Raw genomic sequence first — 22,482 nt, 5'->3', positions numbered from 1 at the left:
TTTCGGTCGTCCCGAAGGCGTCGCGTCGTTCAGCGTCGGTGTGCGGCGTTTTTCTTGCCGCGGAACAAGCTGTGCGTCGAAAATTTTGCCGCACGGAGCATCCAAGTGGAAGAGAGAGGTCTTTTTGGTCCTGAGACTTCAGGGAACAGGAGGCAAGCTCTATCCAAGCCCTTGGAGAACACTTTTACAGCCAGACAAGAGTTCAGCAAGGCAGCAGGCCAACAGCAAGGCAGCAGTCCTTTGTAGAAAAGCAGACAGGTGAGTCTTTTGAGCAGCCAGGCAGTTCTTCTTGGCAGGATGTAGTTTCTGGTTCAGGTTTCTACTCCAGCAAGTGTCTGATGAGGTAGGGCAGAGGCCCTGTTTTATACCCAAATGTGCCTTTGAAGTGGGGGAGACTTCAAAGAGTGGCTAAGAAGTGCACCAGGTCCCCTTTCAGTTCAATCCTGTCTGCCAGGGTCCCAGTAGGGGGTGTGGCAGTCCTTTGTGTGAGAGCAGGCCCTCCACCCTCACAGCCCAGGAAGACCCATTCAAAATGCAGATGTATGCAAGTGAGGCTGAGTACCCTGTGTTTGGGGTGTGTCTGAGTGAATGCACAAGGAGCTGTCAACCAAGCCCAGCCAGACGTGGATTGTAAGGCACAGAAGGATTTATGTGCAAAGAAATACTCACTTTCTAAAAGTGGCATTTCTAGAATAGTAATATTAAATCCGACTTCACCAGTCAGCAGGATTTTGTATTACCATTCTGGCCATACTAAATATGACCTTCCTGCTCCGTTCCGATCAGCAGCTGCCACTTCAACAGTGTATGAGGGCAGCCCCAATGTTAGCCTATGAAGGGAGCAGGCCTCACAGTAGTGTAAAAACGAGTTTAGGAGTTTTACACTACCAGGACATATAACTACACAGGTACATGTCCTGCCTTTTACCTACACAGCACCCTGCTCTAGGGGTTACCTAGGGCACACATTAAGGGTGACTTATATGTAGAAAAAAGGGGAGTTCTAGGCTTGGCAAGTACTTTTAAATGCCAAGTCGAGGTGGCAGTGAAACTGCACACACAGGCCTTGCAATGGCAGGCCTGAGACATGGAAAAGGGGCTACTTAAGTGGGTGGCACAACCAGTGCTGCTGGCCCACTAGTAGCATTTAATTTACCAGCCCTATGCACATAAAGTGCACCTTACTAGGGACTTATAAGTAAATTAATAGTACAATCAGGTATGATTCAAGGTTACCATGTTTTAAGGGAGAGAGCATATGCACTTTAGCACTGGTTAGCAGTGGTAAAGTGCGCAGAGTCTAAAAACCAGCAGAAATTAGGTCAGAAAAAGAAAAGGAGGAAGGCAAAAAGTTTGGGGATGACCCTGTCAAAAAGCCAGGTCCAACAATGTGTTAGAATTATGAATTTACTTCAAGGTGGAAATTGTCCATTATTGTGTGATTATGAAAATGCTTAACACAGGTGCACAACAGATACATTTCAAATTATGAATTTCACATTGTGGTACAATTCTTTGACCAACAAAATAATACAAACATGGTATGTTACATTTTCTTTGTGGTTGGGGAAGAACTCACACATGTAGTACTTGCCAACTAACTCTGTGATGCTAGTAATTACTGGTTTATTCAGTATTTGCTGCAAAACTGATTCATAATTTTATGTATTCCTCACTTATTTTAAAAACTTGAATGAATCAAACTACATGAATGTTGCAGGCTTTCCTGATTAAATGATCTTACAATTAATTTGCACTCATTTTGCAGTCACTCGAGAAGGGTTGATTGCCCTATCACTCAGTGCATGACTCTGATCCTGGGTGACTTATGATAGTAGTTCACTATTCTTAAGTATATACATTACAAGGATACTGACACAGAGGTAATTGCTTTTTGAGGTAGAACTAGCTGCCTAGATTGCCTACTTACGTAGTCCATCATCCAGGATTGGTATAAATGTACACCCTAGTGTCATCAACTATGTTGAGTTATATTACGTTAATTCTGCTTGGTAGGAAAACATGTGGTTGAAGTAAATGAGGTTGTACTAAAAGATAAGTTAGACACACTATTAATTACAGAGAACTGGTCTGCATACTCAAAATGATGTTAAAGCTGGGAGTATGTGGCAAGCATCATTAAGGGTTTTCTGTCAATATTAACTACCGTAAGTTAGTGGTCTGGACACTTTGTTATTTTGTGTATTACCTTCTACCCTGCAAACTTTTAAAACATTTATTACATATCGTCCTCTAGGATATCCTTTCATTCTTCATATTTTGATTTAGAATGGTCATTATTAGCTTTCAGCATCAACGCTAATCCTTAGAGGATATTTCATTTACTAGTCTGACCATTGGACTAGCCAGAAGGCAGTTTTATTTTGTGAATTGCTCTTTTCCTAAACTTTTTGGAAAACAGCGTTTTTCGACCAGATCTGAATCTCTCATCAAGATCTGTTGAGCAAACCTATCTTCTGTTCTGACCATTTTTCCATAAAATCAACAGTTCCTTTTTTACTCACAAATATAAACAACAGAAAGAGAAATGATTCATATTCAGGCTTTCAGAGGATCCAACCCAGATTTCAACAAATGTCAAGATATTTTACTACCGCTTTGGAGCATGACCACATTTCTGAAAACTATTTAACCCGATGATTGGCCATATTGGTGGCAGACTTATGTGTCCTGGTTAACCCCTTAGCTGCTGGGCCTTTTCCCCCCCAGTGCTGAGCCCTTTTTTGGCTATTTGAGGTAGTTCGCGCTTAGGGCTTCATAACTTTTTGTCCACATAAGCTAACCACGCCAAATTTGCGTCCTTTTTTTCCAACATCCTAGGGATTCTAATGGTACCCAGAGTTTGTGGTTTACCCTGGAGGAGACCAAGAAAATAGCCAAAATACAGTGAAAATTTAGTTTTTTCCAAAAAAATGGGAAAAAAGGGCCGCCGAAGAAGGCTTGTGGTTTTTTCCCTGAAAATGCCATCAACAAAGGGTTTCTGGTGCTGAAATCACTATCTTCCCACCTTTCAGGAACGGGCAGACTTGAATCAGAAAACCACATTTTCCAACACAAATTTGGCATTTTACTGGGACATACCCCATTTTTACTATTTTTGGTGCTTTCAACCTCCTTCCAGTTAGTGACAGGAATGGGTGTGAAACCAATGCTGGATCCCGGACAGCTAAACTTTTCTGAAAACTAGACAAAATTCTGAATTCAGCAAGGGGTCATTTGTGTAGATCCTACAAGGTTTTCCTACAGAAAATAACAGCTGAAATAAAAAAATATTGAAATTGAGCTGAAAACAACAGCCATTTTTCTTTATGTTTTACTCTGTAACTTTTTCCTGCGATGTCAGATTTCTGAAAGCAATATACCGTTTTGTCTGCTGGACTCTTCTGGTTGCGGGGATATAAAGGGCTTATAGGTTCATCAAGAACCCTAGGTACCCAGAGCCAATAAATGAGGTGCACCCTGCAGTTGGTTTTCATTCTGTACTGGGTATACAGCAATTCATTTGCTGAAATATGAGGAGTGAAAAAGAGGTATCAAGAAAACCTTTGCATTTCCAAAATGGGATCAAGATAAGGTTTTGAGGAGCAGTGGTTATTTGCACATCTTTGAATTCCGTGGTGCCCATACTAGCATGTGAATTGCAGGGCATTTCTCAAATAGATGTCTTTTTTACACACTCTCTTATATTTGGAAGGAAAAAATGTAGAGAAAGATAAGGGGCAATAACACTTGTTTTGCTATTCTATGTTCCCCCAAGTCTCCCGATAAAAATGATACCTCACTTGTGTGGGTAGGCCTAGCGCCCGCGACAGGAAATGCCCCAAAACACAACGTGGACACATCCCATTTTTTCACAAAATACAGAGCTGTTTTTTTGCAAAGTGCCTACCTGTAGATTATGGCCTCTAGCTCAGCCGGCACATAGGGAAACCTACCAAACCTGTACATTTTTGAAAACTAGAGACCTAGGGGAATCCAAGATGGGGTGACTCGCGGGGCTCTGACCAGGTTATGTTACCCAGAATCCTTTGCAAACCTCAAAAAGTGGCTAAAAAAACAAGTTTTCCTCACATTTCGGTGACAGAAAGTTCTGGAATCTGAGAGGAGCCTCAAATTTCCTTCCACCCAGCGTCCCCCCAAGTCTCCCGATAAAAATGATACCTCACTTGTGTGGGTAGGCCTAGCGCCCGCGACAGGAAATGCCCCAAAACACAACGTGGACACATCACAGAAAACAGAGCTGTTTTTTGCAAAGTGCCTACCTGTAGATTTTTGCCTCTAGCTCAGCCGGCACCTAGGGAAACCTACCAAACCTGTACATTTTTGAAAACTAGACCTAGGGGAATCCAAGATGGGGTGACTTGCGGGGCTCTGACCAGGTTCTGTTACCCAGAATCCTTTGCAAACCTCAAAAAGTGGCTAAAAAAACAAGTTTTCCTCACATTTCGGTGACAGAAAGTTCTGGAATCTGAGAGGAGCCTCAAATTTCCTTCCACCCAGCGTCCCCCCAAGTCTCCCGATAAAAATGATACCTCACTTGTGTGGGTAGGCCTAGCGCCCGCGACAGGAAATGCCCCAAAACACAACGTGGACACATCACAGAAAACAGAGCTGTTTTTTGCAAAGTGCCTACCTGTAGATTTTGGCCTCTAGCTCAGCCGGCACCTAAGGAAACCTACCAAACCTGTACATTTTTGAAAACTAGAGACCTAGGGGAATCCAAGATGGGGTGACTCGCGGGGCTCTGCCCAGGTTCTGTTACCGAGAATCCTTTGCAAACCTCAAAAAGTGGCTAAAAAAACAAGTTTTCCTCACATTTCGGTGACAGAAAGTTCTGGAATCTGAGAGGAGCCTCAAATTTCCTTCCACCCAGCGTCCCCCCAAGTCTCCCGATAAAAATGATACCTCACTTGTGTGGGTAGGCCTAGCGCCCGCGACAGGAAATGCCCCAAAACACAACGTGGACACATCACAGAAAACAGAGCTGTTTTTTGCAAAGTGCCTACCTGTAGATTTTGGCCTCTAGCTCCGCCGGCACCTAGGGAAACCTACCAAACCTGTACATTTTTGAAAACTAGAGACCTAGGGGAATCCAAGATGGGGTGACTCGCGGGGCTCTGACCAGGTTCTGTTACCCAGAATCCTTTGCAAACCTCAAAAAGTGGCTAAAAAAACAAGTTTTCCTCACATTTCGGTGACAGAAAGTTCTGGAATCTGAGAGGAGCCTCAAATTTCCTTCCACCCAGCGTCCCCCCAAGTCTCCCGATAAAAATGATACCTCACTTGTGTGGGTAGGCCTAGCGCCCGCGACAGGAAATGCCCCAAAACACAACGTGGACACATCACAGAAAACAGAGCTGTTTTTTGCAAAGTGCCTACCTGTAGATTTTGGCCTCTAGCTCAGCCGGCACCTAGGGAAACCTACCAAACCTGTGCATTTCTGAAAACTAGAGACCTAGGGGAATCCAAGGAGGGGTGACTTGCGGGGCTCGGACCAGGTTCTGTTACCCAGAATCCTTTGCAAACCTCAAAAAGTGGCTAAAAAAACAAGTTTTCCTCACATTTCGGTGACAGAAAGTTCTGGAATCTGAGAGGAGCCACAAATTTCCTTCCACCCAGCGTTCCCCCAAGCCTCCCGATAAAAATAATACCTCACTTGTGTGGTTAGGCCTGGTGCCTGCGACAGGAATAGATCACACAACGGTCAATGTTGGTCCTTACGTGAGGCAGCTGTTGACCCTGGGGTGATCCATTCCTGACACAGACACTAGGTGTAGGCACTCAAGTGGGGTAGTGTTTTTATCAGGACAGGTGAGGAGTCACTGGGTGGTAGGAATATTGTGGATCCCAGCATATTCCTGTAGTTTGTGTGACAGAAATGCGAGAAAAATTGAGTTTTTTTTCAACATTTCAGCTTTGCAGGGTATTCTGGGTAAGAAAACTTTGGGGAAGCCACACAAGTCACACCTCTGTGGACTCCCCCGAATGTCTAGTTTCCAGAAATGTTTGGGTTTAGTGTGTTTCTCTATATGGCCGCCGAATCCAGGACCAAAAACACAGGTGCCTGCCTTACAAAACCAGTTTGTTTTGCCATGGATAATTTTGATGTCTCCACAATATGATTTGGGTGGTGGAATTTGGGGCTGAACTAAATTGGGGAGCTCCCAAGAGAGCAGAGTGCCGCCGCATTCACCTGCTCTCTGAGTTGGCCTAACCCACTATTACCCAGTTGCACAAACAGCTTGCGAAGGGACAGCAGGACTGTCCTCATCACCTCCCTCATAATGTACTGGAAGAGGAGTTATCGAATGGGACTCCTCTGACTGAAAAATCACTCCCAGAGTCTGCGCCATTGTCCTATCCCTCAGATGCTGTCTCAGTATCTGATGTCTCAGTCTCTGATCCTATGTCAGAGCGGTCCTCTATAACCCGAGTGTAGGCAGCAGTCATCCATCAAGATGCCATCTCTGCTATTGGCTAAACTGTTGCTCTAAAACACTAGCCTACGTAGACAGTCACAAAATCGATGGTGTGTGAGATACGTGCAACAGTAGAGGCCACCTTACCTGCGCTTCTTCCCTCAAGACACTCAAAAAACACCTTGTCACATACCATTCGTCACAGTCTTTAGCACCTCCTGCGCCCAGTCCAACAATCATTATTGGTGCTCCCACTCCCTCCTCCTCGGATTCCCTCATTACCACCCAGCAAAAGTGCCCTTCATCTCTCCATAGACTTTGCTAATGTACTCAGCTATTTACATAAAATACAGATTTGCTCTTTGCAGTAGGCATATAAACCTTCTGCGCTTCTTTATGGCACTAAAACTGCCACTAGACAAGTCGGACCCTTTTCCCCCCAGGGAAACCACACACATATTGACAAAAGTGATATATATATGACAGCCAATCACCTGAAACTCAACTCAAGCAAAACCGAAATAATCCTCTTTGGCCCACACAAAAACACCTGGGACCCCTCATGGTGGCCCACCACGCTAGGCCCTGCACCCACCCCCGCCAACCACGCACGCAACCTCAGCATCATCCTAGACTCCTCCCTCTCGATGACCCAACAAATCAACGCTCTCACCTCCTCATGCTTCAACACACTCCGTATACTGAAAAACATTCAAATGGATCCCCACAGAGACCAGAAAAACTGTCACTCACGCACACATCAGCAGCAGGCTTGATTACGGAAACGCCCTCTACGCCGGCACCACTCTAAAACTCAAGCGCAAACTACACGCATCTAGAACTCAGCAGCACGACTCATCCTCGACCTCCGCCGACACGAACACATCTCTCCACACCTCAAATCCCTCCACTGGCTCCCCATTGATAAAAGGATCACCTTCAAGATCCTCATCCTCGCACACAAATCACTCCACTACACAGGCCCTGCCTACCTCAACGAGAGTCACCTTCCACACCCCCACACGAAACGTCCGCTCAGCTGACCTCTCTCTCGCCTCTGTCCCCCGCATCAAACACACCACCACCGGGGGCAGATCCTTCTCCTACCTTGCACCCAAAACCTGGAACGCCCTCACAACCCACCTTCGCAAGACCCAAAACCTACTTCTTTTCAGGAAGGGCCTCAAAACCTGGCTTTTCGAACAGTGAACCTCCCAGCCCCTTTCCCTCCCCCCGCACCCCCCCAAGCGCCTTGAGACCCTCACAGGTGAGTAGCACACTTTATAAATCTCTTTGGTATATATAGATCTACCTCTATATATATATATATATATCTATGTACATAGATATATCTATAGATATATCCATGTACATAGATATATCTATCTACAAAGATATATAAATATAGATCTATATATAGATCTATTTTTTTTAGTTGTTGTATGGTTTCCTTGGGGGGCAAAATGGCCCCCAGGGAAACCCTACAACATCTAAAAAAAAAATTGCCCCCACAGGGGGTCACCCTGCCCACGGGCGACCCCCTGTCATTTTTTTTTTTAAAATTTTTTTTTTTTTTTTTTAAAACAATCCCCTGGGGGGGGGGGGGCGCGAAACACTTTCAGGTTTCCTGGCCCCCCGATCGCAGCACAGCTGCGATCGGGGGCCAGAAACAGTTTGAGAAGGCCTCGTAAGAAAGGGGAGAGTCTCCCCTTTCTAACGAGGCCTTTTCAAAGTGTTTCCTGGCCCCCCCGATCGCAGCTGTGCTGCGATCGGGGGGCCAGGAAACCTGAAAGTGTTTCCTGGCCCCCGATCGCAGCACAGCTGCGACCGGGGGGCCAGGAAACACTTTCAGGAAGGCCTCGTAAGAAAGGGGAGTGTCTCCCCTTTCTTACGAGGCCTTCCCGAACGTGAGAAAGGCCGTTTTCCCCATCAAAGCAGGAAGCGGCCGCAAGGCTGCTTCCTGCTTTGATGGGGAAAACACCTTTGCAACGTCAGCGTGCCGCGAGGCGCGCTGACGTCACAAAGGGGCGGGTGGGGGGGCGGGGGGAGACACGGAAGCTTCCGTGTCTCCCGGGGGGGGTTTAAAAAAAATAATAAATCCTCGGGTGCGACGCACCCGAGGATTTATTGATACCCTTCCTGGTGTCGGCCACTGGTCGTGACCCGCACCAGGGAGGGTGTGTGGGCGTCGGCCAGTGGCCGACGCCCGCACCTAAGCGGTTAAATCCAAGCTAGTGTTTAGACCACTTGCTGTCCCTTCACTTTATTTTGCAAGCACATGCTCTTTGCCTTTAATTACACAGGAGCTCCTATTTCAATATGGCAGAACCCTTCTGCCACCAGGCAGGTCTGTCTTCAGCTCATTAGTCACTCTCCCATTTAAACGAGCTCTGCTCCCATCAGACAGGGTCCCAAATGTTTGTTTCCCCCACTGCCACTGGCATCACTCTCTAGGGCTTTGCTGGGTATTTCGGTTGACGAAATCTAAAAGTCATATATTTAGGAAGCTGCAGATATTGTTTTTATGTTGCAGAAGTTTAAAAATGTGCTGTTGTGCTGTTGTTCTGTTATGTTTTTTCTCAAAACTGAAAAAAAGATTAATTGAATTAAATTCATTGTAAGCTGGTCTGGACTCAGGCAGCCTAAAGTACATTTTTTAAATTACTTTTCTATACAGTCATTATAAATCCGATTTAACCATCAAATCAAATTTAAATTGTAACTAGTGCATAATTTGTAATGATGTTGATAGCTTTTTCCCGAGACTAGGTATAGAATTAACTACTTTACTTACACCAAAGCGAAATAACTTGTAGGCCTTCAGTCACTGTGGGGAAAACTTTTTCAAATATATGTGACACTTTATTTTTACATTAGGCACCTTGCCTTGTGGGTCAACATTAGGCATGGTATTAATAATTAAAATAGGTCTTCCTGCATGACAAAGGCACTCTTTTCCTTGTCCGGTATCACTGCAGACTCAAGTGGTTCCCTTGACAGCCATATATTTATGTCATATATGTCGGTGGTGTAACTACACAATAGAATACATATACATATACAACTTTTACATCCCATGCCATCGATGCATTTTCTGTGTCATTCATTATCGCTTCACATGAAAAGGTAAAAAGAGTAATTAGGGGAAAACAATTTTACCAATTCTGTTTTAGGGCCGGAATATATGCAAAGTATCACAGAATAGTAGAGTCACAGTTCACACAGTCTTAACACAAGCAAACATAGGATCCAGAAAAGGCAAAAAATCAATAACCATACAGAAACAAGAATTTGCTCCATGTGAGTGCAAACAATTCTGAATGCAAGTGGAAGTGTTGATGAGGGTAGGCACAAAAGTTCAGAACCATCCACAGAGCAGTCCCATTCCTTTTATTTTTCATTTGTTTATAGTTCCAATGAATTTTAATTTATGGCAAAGTTTGTGGAATACCTGAAGACCCCTATAACTGCAGGTGAGGGGGATTGCTTACAACACCCTTCTTGTGCCCTGAACATGTGGAAAACCTCCAGCCCCTCCAGCACCTGTGAAAGAACTGGGCAATGGCTTTAGATTCTATTTTTGGGCAGAATAGGTACACCCAAAGGGAGTTGCCTACTGGACTAAACTTGTGCATTACATCCAGAGATTTGGGCATTCAGAGGCCCCTTCTGTTTACCTCCAGAGGTTTGGGCATTAGGGGCCCCTTTTGTGTTTATTTATGTAATAAATGATTTAATATTTTGTGCAGGCATCACAGTATAACCCTTCTGAAAATGCATGTATATAACGTATATTCCTGAACTGAGGCCAGCAGTGACCCTTTGTTAATGAAATGTACCCAAAGTGTGGAACCACATTGATGAACTTTTCCAATTGTCTATAACTGTGTCAAAGCCTTGCTAAAGCTCTACTTGCCTGCCCTCTTTCTGCTGAGTGTGCCCATTGTGGAAGCGCCCACCAGCCCCAAAGAGTCCTGCTGCTACAGAGATACTGAATACTGTCTCATTCCACAGCATCCCTCAACTAGAGACCAAGATGTACTGCTTGATCTTGTAAGACACTGATAATCATAAACGTCTGCTGAGGATCTGATACCCAGCACCAGTGTAAGAAATGGCTGCACAAGAGACTGGTCCTGAAAGAAGTATTTCTGAGACAGCAAGAACCCAATGTAACAAGCACACAGCTCTGTGCACTGCTTTTTATACTTTTCTACATTCTTCAATTGCTCACTCTCTTTGAGCTGTATGTGTGGTAGTCCATCTCACCCAAACAAAGGACCTATGTGGCCCAATCACCTGGACTGCTGATCTTGTTTGCCAGTTGAAACCTTTACCCTCAGTGCAATTGACATTTGGCACTGTTGATAATAGTGTGTGTACTTTATGCTATTTTATTGAAGTATTTATAAACACCTAGGTTTGTAAATCCAGCTTAATATTATATAAGGGATTCAGTACCGAATATCATGAAATATAAAGACATTGCAAGTCACAGAGGAGTTCCATACCCATATGGAGGAACAAGACCAAAGGCTGAGTTAATTTATAAGGTTATGGATCGTCAGTGCGACTCGTAATCACATATTGCAGGGGATACTTTATCTCATATGATACATGGTCACACCGCGCCTTTCACAAAAACCACAAACAGTCTTGGTTTTTAGCTCTTTCATATGAAAGATAGAGCATGTTTGCATGTTTGCAAATATGAAAAATGTAATTAGAGCCTCTGGTACAAAATGAAACACGTTGAAACCTGTTAGATATTTGTTGCCATCAATAGTAAAATAACCCTTCCATATTTTTCTAAGGAAAGCAAAAAATAATCATGCTCTTTCTGGTAGCCATTGTAAGCTAGAAAAACAGAGCAGAAGAAAAAAAGGCAAGGTTTCCTTTTTGTTGCTTTAAACAGATGCTCTGTGTTAGAGCTGACAGCCTTAGGGTGGTCACCCCTAACTTTTTTCCTACCTCCCTCCACTTTTTGGATACTGTTTTTGCTGGTTTTTAGACTCTGCGCACTTTACCACTGCTAACCAGTGCTAAAGTGCATATGCTCTCTCCCTTTAAACATGGTAACATTGGATCTTACCCAATTGGACTATTTATTTTACTTATAAGTCCCTAGTAGAGTGCACTATGTGTGCCCGGGGCCTGTAGATTAAATGCTACTAGTGGGCCTATAGCTCTGATTGTGCCACCCACTTAAGTAGCCCCTTAACCTTGTCTCAGGCCTGCCATTGCAAGGCTTGTGTGTGCGGTTTCACTGCCAATTCTACTTGGCATTTAAAAGTACTTGCCAAGCCTAAAACTCCCCTTTTTCTACATATAAGACACACATCAGGTATGCCCTAGGTAACCCATAGGGCAGGGTGCTGTGTAGGCAAAAGGCAGGACATGTACCTATGTAGTTTACATGTCCTGGTAGTATAAAACTCCTAAATGTGTTTTAACACTGCTGTGAGGCCTGCTCCCTTCATAGGCGAGCATTGGGGCTGCCCTCACTCATTGTTTGAGTGATAGCTGCTGATCTGAAAAGAGAAGGAAGGTCATATTTAGTATGGCCAGAATGGTGACATAAAATCCTAACAACTGGTGAAGTTGGATTTAATATTACTATTTTAGAAATAGCACTTTTATAAAGTGAGCATTTCTCTGCACTTAAATCTTTTTGTGCCTTACAATCCATGTCTGGCTGTGTTTAGTTGACAGTTCCTTGTCCATTCACTCAGACACACCCCAAACACAGGATACTCAGCCTCACTTGCATACATCTACATTTTAAATTGGTCATCCTGGGCTGGGAGGGTGGAGGGCCTGCTCTCACACAAAGGACTGCCACACCCCCTACTGGGACCCTGGCAGACAGGATTGAACTGAAAAGGGACCTGGCACACTTCTAAGCCACTCTTTGAAGTCTCCCCCACTTCAAAGGCACATTTGGGTATATAAACAGGGCCTCTGCCCCTACCAAATCAGACACTTCCTGGAGAAGAAAACTGGAACCAGAACCTGCCTCCTGCCAAGAAGAATTGCCTGGCTTCCCAAAGGACTCACCTGACTGCTTTCTGTGAAGGACTGCTGCCTTGCTGTTGCCCTGCTGCCTTGCTGCTCTCTGGCTGTGGTGAAGAAGTGCTCTCCAAGGGCTTGGATAGAGCTTGCCTCCTGTTCCCTGAAGTCTCAGGACCAAAAATACTTCATCTCTACAAGAAGGACTCCTTGTGCGGCGAAATTCGACGCACAGCCTGCCAGAAATGACACACAGCCTGCACTGCGGTGAAAATGTCACTGCACGCCGATTCAGAACGACGCAGCCCAACTGTGCAACAAAAAGATCGACGCAGCGCCAGTGTAGCAACCGGAAATTCAACGCACGGCCCACCGGAACGACACACAGCCGAACAGGATGACTCAGCCCGACTTCCAGAGAGGAATCGAGGCAGCGCCTGCCATGCGGTAGAAAATTCGAGGCAACGTCCACTGCAGTGACGCAGCTCCTGTGACTTTGTCCTGCCAGCACCGGAAATCTACGCATCGTCCCCGGGGCGTCTGAAAACCCCGCAACCCGAAGAGGATCCACGACCGAGTGCCTGAAATCGACGCACAGCCGTCCCTGCATGAAAACGAAATGACACATCGCCATGTGCGGCCCGAGAAATCTACGCACACCCCTTTGTTTCTAACCATCTCCTCCTCTGAGGCCCATTTGCAGAGATTTTTCACGTGAACCAGGTACTTTGTGCCTGAAAGAGACTTTGGTGGTCATTCTGACCCTGGCGGTCAAAGACCGCCAGGGCGGAGGACCGCGGGAGCACCGCCGACAGGCCGGCGGTGCTCCAATGGGGATTCCGACCGCGGCGGTAAAGCCGCGGTCGGACCGGCACCACTGGCGGGCTCCCGCCAGTGTACCGCCGCCCCATTGAATCCTCCACGGCGGCGCAGCTTGCTGCACCGCCGCGGGGATTCTGACCCCCCCTACCGCCATCCAGATCCCGGCGGTCCGACCGCTGGGATCCGGATGGCGGTAGGGGGGGTCGCGGGGCCCCTGGGGGCCCCTGCAGTGCCCATGCCACTGGCATGGGCATTGCAGGGGCCCCCGTAAGAGGGCCCCTACATGTATTTCACTGTCTGCTGCGCAGACAGTGAAATACGCGACGGGTGCAACTGCACCCGTCGCACAGCTTCCACTCCGCCGGCTCGATTCCGAGCCGGCTTCATCGTGGAAGCCTCTTTCCCGCTGGGCTGGCGGGCGGTCTGAAGGCGACCGCCCGCCAGCCCAGCGGGAAAGTCAGAATTACCGCCGCGGTCTTTCGACCGCGGAACGGTAACCTGACGGCGGGACTTTGGCGGGCGGCCTCCGCCGCCCGCCAAGGTCAGAATGAGGGCCTTTGTTTGCTTTAAAAATACCTAAGACACTTTATATCACTTTTCAGTGATATTTGTACATTAACTTATTGTATCTTTGATCGTTTTGACCTGCATTTATCCAGATAAATATTATATATTTCTCTAAACACTGTGTGGTGTATTTCTGTGGTGCTATATTGCGTTACTGTATGATTTATTCCACAAATACTTTACACATTGCCTTCTAAGTTAAGCCTGACTGCTCAGTGCCAAGCTACCAGAGGGTGGGCACAGGATAATTTGCATTGTGTGTGACTCACCCTGACTAGAGTGAGGGTCCTTGCTTGGACAGGGGGCAACCTGACTGGCAACCAAAGACCCCATTTCTAACACTCTGTGCCTTGACCTGCCTTTCACCTGGTCTGCTGGCTCTGTCAGCAGGCATTAGGACATCAGAACTCGACTCTGATAATTGTTAATGGTTGCGTTCTGATGTGCGTTACAAGTCTACAATTATAAAGACATTAGAGACAGTTGTTTATAAATGTATTGCAGAATCCCATGTATTATAAAGGAGGTACAGAGTAACCCATTTTCACAAGCCAGTTTAAGATCCTTCATTTAGCTTAATGTTTGTATTCATGGAGCTTTGAAAACAATAACTTTTTATGATGCATCTCACACAGTAGGCACATTATTTGCATTGCTTCTAAATATTCTGCATTTCAGGTTATATACAAGCTTTGTGAACAACGGAGCCTTATGATCACTAACACTTTTAAAGTAGTCCTACTTTTAGAACTGCATGACATTCAACATCTACTTTGTGTCCAATGGCCTCATTAGTGATTGCTTTCTCATAGGACCACTAGCTCATGTAATGTTGCGTTTGGACTTTAATGGTGTGCGGTGTTATAATGTGTGCCTATACATGTATTTATGATTTGGGGATTATAACTAAAGTGCTGTGTACACACCACACTCTGCTGGACACGTGGACATTATTGATGCTCAGGTGCCCTAATACACTGTGCCTAGACTCACCACAAACACCCTCTCGTGCTTCAGCATCAGACTGCTCATCCATCTGAAACCGAGCATCAAAGATGCTTAACTGACCACTGCTTCCTGTTGCAGAATGAGCACCTTTAGTAATGATTGCTGGCAACCTTCAGAGTTCTCTCATTTAGAGCTCTCAGTGACCTATGCAGATGCTCACTCTGAAGAAACCAGTCTGACAGTAAGACAATCAAGAAGGGTGAATCCAACAGACTGGCCAAAGTGTTGGGATAGATACCACAGCCTCACGGTAGAACATTGTGTAAAATAACATTCAGCAAAAGTGTCAGGCTCGCTATGGACATTCATGGCACCTGTGTGGTCACATTTTTTAGATGCTCACAGATTTTCAAGAAAAAACTCCAAAAACGTTTTCAGTGCAAGTCATTACTTCATGCGTCTTCCAAAAGCTTATGGTGGTGAAAGATGCTGGTGACCTTTAAAAAAATTAACAGGGAATGTGTGAGGTCATGGTCAAGCCTTCCAGTGAGCAGTTTGGAATGGTTGGAAAGAGACCAAAAGGCTGCAACCCAAGTGCAAAAATTTTTCCCATCGGGACACAAAAACTAAGTAAAAATGTAGGCTGGGAAGGAAATTGATCAAGAGTAGAGGGCTAGAAAGATGCAAGGCAAAACACCAGAGAAAACAGGAAACAAAAGACAGTCTTAAACAGAAAAGGAGTGACAAACTGAGAGGTACAGATGCCAAGGCCCCAATTATGAGTAGAGTGGATGAGGATGCGTCATTTACCAGTTAGTAGATTCTAATTTCAGGAGGTTAAGGCCCATATTTATACTTTTTTAGCGCCGCATTTGCGTCGTTTTTTGACGCAAAATCGGCGCAAACTTACAAAATACAATGGTATTTTGTAAGTTTGCGCCGATTTTGTGTCTAAAAACGACGCAAATGCGGCGCTAAAAAAGTATAAATATGGGCCTAAGTATTTCTGGAATGCTATAAAACCTTTTCATATGTAATGGGGAATTACATATGGACTTTGGTACTAACAGAATTAATCAGAATTCTGAAATGTTCAGTAATCTACTTACAACATAATAATATTTTCTTGCGGTGTGTTTATATTTTATTTCTTGTTCTTAATCTATCCATACACTATTAGTACTTTTTCACAACATACTTACACCACGTCATTTGTTCTCCCCTTTAATTATGCTATTATTTTTCCGGTCTTTCACGTTATTTCTTTTCATCAATCTGCTTAGAACATAATGCTTCTCAACTCATGTACTAAAAATAAATTACTTTTTTTTTCAATTACTTTTGTCGATGTACTTACAATTTAGCATTGCTTTTTAATGTACTTATTTTATATTTTTATGTACGTTATTCATTTACTCACTATGCTTAAAACATGTAATTACTTTTTATTTTATTTTTACATCATAATCGTAGTTTCCATCAATGTTTTTACATTGCATTATATTTTCTCAATGTGCTGATTACATTTTATGATCTTTTCTCAATGTACCTATGTACGTATGACACTTGAAGAACATAATAATTTGAATCGGTGCACTCACAACGTTGTCACTTTTTGCAATTGTTTTACACCATGTTTTTATTTCCTCTCAGCTCCTTCTTGCCCCATGAATATGCACTATGAGTTATGTGGAAATGGATGCCCTCTGACCTGTTTTGGTCTTTCCGCTCCAGTAGGCTGTGGGGCACCCTGTACAGAAGGATGCTTTTGCAACAGTGGCTTCATCTTGAGTGGAGACAAATGTGTGCCAATCGCACAATGTGGGTGTGTGTACAAAGAAAGATACTACAGGAGTGGACAAGTGTTCTATCCAAGCCGTTTATGCAACGAGCGCTGCACGTGCGGTGACAATGGAGCTGTGGATTGCAAAAGCATACCCTGCAGTGCCAATGAAGTGTGCACGGTGGCGAATGGCATCCAGGGATGTCAGCCAATTGGCCTTGGAATATGTGTTGCATCCGGAGATCCTCACTACATTTCATTTGATGGTCTATCCTTTGACTTCCAGGGCACTTGCACATATACATTGACCAAAGTAATTGAAAACAATCCAAGTCTTCAGACATTCTCAGTTGTAGCAGAAAATGAAAGCTTTGGTAAGGGCAATGTGGCTGTTACCAGGATGGTGACTGTATCTGTGTATGGGTATACTGTCATCATTGAAAGAGGGATGAAATGGAAAGTTAAGGTGAGTACAAAACTGCATCTAACTAAGTATATAATGTACCTTTTAATATTTGGGTCTGTCTATGATGTTACAGACAGGGATAAATCTTATGCAAATTAGTTTTGACCCTACCCTAAAAGAGACAGTGCAGGCCAAACCGCTAGTGAACGTCCCCTTTGAACAAAAGATAGACTTAGGACCAAGTTTATGAAAAGTGGCGCATCATGTCATGACATGATGCACCACTTTTCTTGAGGCCCTTTGCGCCCCCCTAACGCCACCATATGTGTGCCGTATTTATTATACGGTGTATCATGCCGCACGTTAGGAAACTAGCGTCACAAATTCTGATGCTAGATTGGCGCTTTGCAGAATTAACGCCTTTATTTTTACGCCAATCCTGCAAAGTGAAAGGAGGCCCGTTGAAAACAATGGGAGTGTCATTTTAATGCCTGCTTTAAGCAGGTGTTAAAAATTACGCTAAACATAGTGCAGTGGAATCTCATAGATTTCATTGCGCCATTTTTCTGGACCTCCTAACACCAGTAATGGTCACCTTTCCATACATTATGCCTGGCGCAGGTATAATGTGGCACAAGAGATTACAAAGTGGTGCAATGTGTGCATTGTGCCACTTTGTAAATATGGCGCAGCGTTTTTGCCAACCTAAAACCACATTAGCATAAACAAATTATGCTAATGTGGTGCAAGTGGCTCATAAATATGCTCCTTAATGTCAGAATCATTTATTGATTGAGGCAGGCGTTGAGAAGGTGATACGTTTATAAGAATTGACTACTACAAATGGTAAGTTCGAATGGGGACCATTTCAACAGTGAAAGAAGTCATTAGGCCTGGTGTTAACAGTTGAATTAACGAGCACAATGCTTCAATATTCCAGCTGCAAGAATGTCAGATATTCGACCATAATGACAGTGTGAGCATTATTTTGTTACAAACAGAAAAAAAAGTTTCTTTCCTGTATAAAATGAGTGAAGTCTTGAATTTAGTCTGTTGTTCAAAACCTTTCATGACATACCATAAATTCACAACCTCAAGCTTGCCTACAAGAAGGTCCCCGGAAGCATACCCATCACATGTGAGTGACTTCTGAGTTGATTGTCTGCCACTTCTTCTTCGCCAAAGGGTAGTCTAAACATTGTAAAATGGTCTTTGAGCGCTAAGAAGCCTCGCATATTCCATTCTGATTAACACGTTGACTGATTTCAAGTTTACTGAGGGTAGCGGGGGGTTCTTACTCCATTGCTGTGGATTTCCAATCCTTTGAAAGGGAGTGGCTGAAAGTTTGATCCGTGTTAGGATTCCTGCCTGGGTAGCAGTGGCATTTTTACCATGGTGGATACATATACCGTGGAGGAAACACTTTGGTGAAGACAAGTTGCTGTGGAAACGCCACAAATGTAGTTCAATGCTGACTGGCGTTCTACAAGGAAATGTGAGCATCAGAGTGTTGGGACTCCGTTATCCACACCTCCCTAACCATCTCCCTAACATGCGGTGGGTTATGCCCTACACGTTAGGAACACCATTCATACCCTTTCCTGATGATTCAGTAAGATAACAGTCACCTTTTGAGGCAATATCAGAATACACCGAAGTGGACAAATCACTCTAAATTGATTGGTCTGCCACCATGTCTGGTGGATCCACTATAGGTCACTGGCGGACCCAATGACCACCTCAGGTGAACTCTAGTCAGAAGTGGTTAAGCAGCCAAACGTGCACCCTGCCACTACCAGTAATTCAAAATGAGTGCGAGAAAGTGGGTGGTGCATATTATGTTAGGTTTCAATGACTCCACTTGCCATCAAATAGACTCTACACTGATTATGCAAAAAGTTATATTTCAGGTCTGGCTTTCAAATTGTTCATCACCAAATGTTTTCTTATTGACAGGTTGACGGAGAAATTAATAATTTACCATTAAACATTAATGATGGCACAATATGGATCAACCAGGAGGGGATACACATTGTTCTCCAGACTGATTTTGGTCTAACTGTGCTTTATGATAATGTCTATTATGTGATGATCAGCGTCCCGAGCACCTACAAGGGGAAACTGGGAGGTCTCTGTGGCAACTTTAATGGTAATAACAAAGATGAGTTCCAGCTGCCAAACAAACAGATTACCACAAGTGTCAAGGATTTTGGGGCTTCATGGAAAGTGACAATTGCAGGAGCCAAGTGCACGGATGATTGTGGAGGCCCTTGTCCAGTCTGTGGCCCACCCCAGATAGCACCATACCAGGGCATGAATTCCTGTGGGATGATCATCAACAAAGCTGGACCTTTCACAAACTGCCACACTAAAGTGAGCCCTATTAACTACTACAACCACTGTACATATGACTTGTGTTCTGTGGGAGGAGCTGGAGATATTCTTTGTAAGAGCCTCCAGGCATATGCAGCCGCATGCCAAGCTGCCGGAGTTACGATTGCATCATGGCGGACCACCACATTCTGCCGTAAGTCATCTTGGTAGCTAATAAGTGGAGTAAAACCAGCTTGATGATTGAAAGCATGAAGTGTATTATTTATCTTTTATGCCTTCTGAGAATGTGTCATGTGGCTTTAACGAATTGAAAATGTAAAAAGTAAAACAATTAACCCAGAATCATGAAAAGCTACAGTGACAACTCACAGAGATGATAAAAGTTGTCTTAAATAGGTAGACAGATAGACAGGTAATTAGTTAGATTGAGAACAGAAAGATTAGGTTGCAAAGGTAGATAGATAGATAGATAGATAGATAGATAGATAGATAGATAGATAGATAGATAGATAGATAGATAGATAGATAGATAGATAGATAGATAGATAGATAGATAGATAGATAGATAGATAGATAGATAGATAGATAGATAGATAGATAGACTGACTCCCAGGTAGATAACAGGCAGAGAGTGAGACAAAGAAGACAGAGTTTTAGACACACAAACGGACAGACAAACAGAGCAGTCAGAAAGTTAGACATATAGACAGGTAATAGATAAACAGAAAGAGATAGACAGGCAGGAAATTGGAATAAACAGCAGAGGTAAAACTGGTAATATAAAAGTAAAATATTTATATAAGCACTGGGCCCGATTCACAAAGGTAAACTTAAACCACAAGTTTAAGTTTACACCAAAAGTCTAAATTTAAACCTAAAATCTAACTTTGCTCGTAGTTAAGTTAGATTTCTGGTCTAAATTTACACCAAAAGTCTAAACTTGGACCAAAATTCAAACTTTTCCTTGAGTAAAGTTAGACTTTATGTCTAAAGTTAGACTTTTGGTGTAAACGTAGACTTTTGTGAATTGGGCCCACTGAAAGCAATCTAGAGAGGCATTCAAGCAGCACAAACAGGCTACATTGGCTTACAAATATAACTCTAGTCCTCAATCAAAATACATCATATTATGATATACACAGGAGGACTTAGAAATGCTCTTCATTGAGCGCATACAAAAAAAACAGAAATGACAACTTCCTAAATCACCGGATTTACTTCACCAACCCACCAAACCATTTCTCTCAGCATCACTCTTACTCGCAAGACACACCGCACATCCACAGAAGCAGAACGGGGGGGAGGGGTTGGCAATGGGGGGCTATCGTTCTTCTACTAAGCCACCAAATCCTCAAACAACCTCTCCCAACACATCAAAACCTCCTCCTCACTTTTTGAATTCTGCGAGAAGCTGAAGACGTGGCTATTCAAATAGTTTGCCTGTGTGACCATCCAGTCTGCTTGTACTCAGGGCCTGTCTCACCACATACCTACACTCATCTACTCAGTGCCTGGATACTCTCACGGGTGACAAGTAGTGCTCTACAAATCCAAATTACATTACATTACAACAGTTTCAAAGGGATAAAATTTGTTTTTTGTGAAATAGCAACAGCCAGATGAAAATGTCTACTCTAAAAGGAATTTACAATGCCATCAGCAGAGATAGGATCTGACAGATCAGGAATGTGCCCTATGATCAACATGGAGAGCTAGTTGAAAGACTCCTGCTATTTCATCTGACTCATCATCAACACTACAGTAACACCAAAATAATAAAGTAAAAATATAAAATTGTGGCACTGAAGAGAACAGTATAATGTACAGATGTGCTTCTTGCTAAAGAGCAAAATGCAGTTACTCAAAGTAAAGTTATTTAGTCGCTAAAGTGGGCTGAACCCCCTGTTGTATGCTGTAATGGAGGACGACAGCTGGCTTAAAGTCCCTTTAAGTAAATATATTGTACATATCAAAAGGTCTTGGCTAACACCAGACCTAAAAAGACTACACTTCAAGAGAGAAAGGGGAGGGAATAACAAGAAAAATAGTTGTATTCCAGTTGGAAACCAGTGGCTAAACATGGTTTGTGCGTCGTCATTTTGCTTTCGACAAACTGGATTTATCATGAAGATTATTAGATTACTTTCAATTGGATACTTCTCACATTCATACCGTACCTTCAAATGCCAGATGCAAAGGTCACATCCAATTCTATCCAAACTGAATACCACGTTCAAAATTCACCCCTTCGCACGATCAAGGCCTAATTTTATTAAAAAATGTGGACTACCAACGGTGTTTTCATCTAGTTTTAAACTCCAAGAAAGTTTATGGATAGACACCTCTGAGCAATTGCCAGATTTCATTTAACCAGTCTCAGGAAAGAACGGAAAACCTTTTGTTGTTAGGTCTGGCTTAAGCCAAGATCATTTATGACTACTGACATCTTATACATATTAAACGTATTGAGGGGCAGGGTCAATGGAACTATGCAATTTGTTAGCCACATTTTTTTCACACAATTATGGATTTGCTGCAGTTTTCAGATTATCCTTTATCTGCTGCATAATCTGCAGATTTTAAGAAAACAAATCTAGCTCAAATGTATTAAAAGTTCATTAAAATGCAGCAATGTGTTGCTGTGAAGTGTAAGTCCCTTCACAAATGTGGGCTGGTCACCTTTCCCCTGCTTATTACTGTATTTGGGTTTAAACTGGTACTAATGAGGCAAAAGCTTTTCCCATCACAAAATGTGCCAAATTATGATGCATCATTTTCTTTTCTTGTTGCATAGTCCTCCTCCAGTGGCCCTATTTATAGGAACTCTGAATTCATTGGTCTGTTGTGTCATTCTCGCCCACTACATCATACAGCATGAGGCAATGGGTCAGGCCACTTCAATCATTGGCTAGCTTCATTCTAAGTGAAAAAATTCTGCCCTTTCAGAAGAAGCTCGTCCATACACAACGCACTTTTCCTCAGTGCCGGGGACTACTAAAGCAGTGTGTGCTTTTCTACCAGATATTTTTAGTTTTTTGCCAGTTTTTTTAGGTCGAGCCTAGTCAGTGTGCATGTGCTGTCTGCAAGGCCTTCTGGATTCATTAAAAGGACTTTGATCCCATCTGCTGCTTACCATAGGTTGACTGCAGTCTTGCTCTTCTTTGCTGCCTCCT

General features: G+C 43.6%; 1 protein-coding gene across 1 annotated transcript in view; it reads left to right on the top strand.

Annotated features, from left to right (window-relative positions):
• The window catches only part of LOC138247075 (IgGFc-binding protein-like), a 145,655-nt gene extending 126,136 nt beyond the window's left edge, over nucleotides 1–19,519 (top strand). Inside the window, exons 4-5 of the mRNA XM_069201820.1 lie at nucleotides 16,440–17,035; nucleotides 18,932–19,519. Coding sequence (XP_069057921.1) covers nucleotides 16,440–17,035; nucleotides 18,932–19,519 — 1,184 coding nt within the window. The remainder of the gene's footprint in view (nucleotides 1–16,439; nucleotides 17,036–18,931) is intronic.
• Nucleotides 19,520–22,482: the final 2,963 nt, after the last annotated feature.

The sequence above is a fragment of the Pleurodeles waltl genome, chromosome 7, assembly GCF_031143425.1.
Source record: "Pleurodeles waltl isolate 20211129_DDA chromosome 7, aPleWal1.hap1.20221129, whole genome shotgun sequence".
NCBI lineage: Eukaryota > Metazoa > Chordata > Amphibia > Caudata > Salamandridae > Pleurodeles > Pleurodeles waltl.
This window is presented reverse-complemented; position numbering and strand designations above follow the sequence as displayed.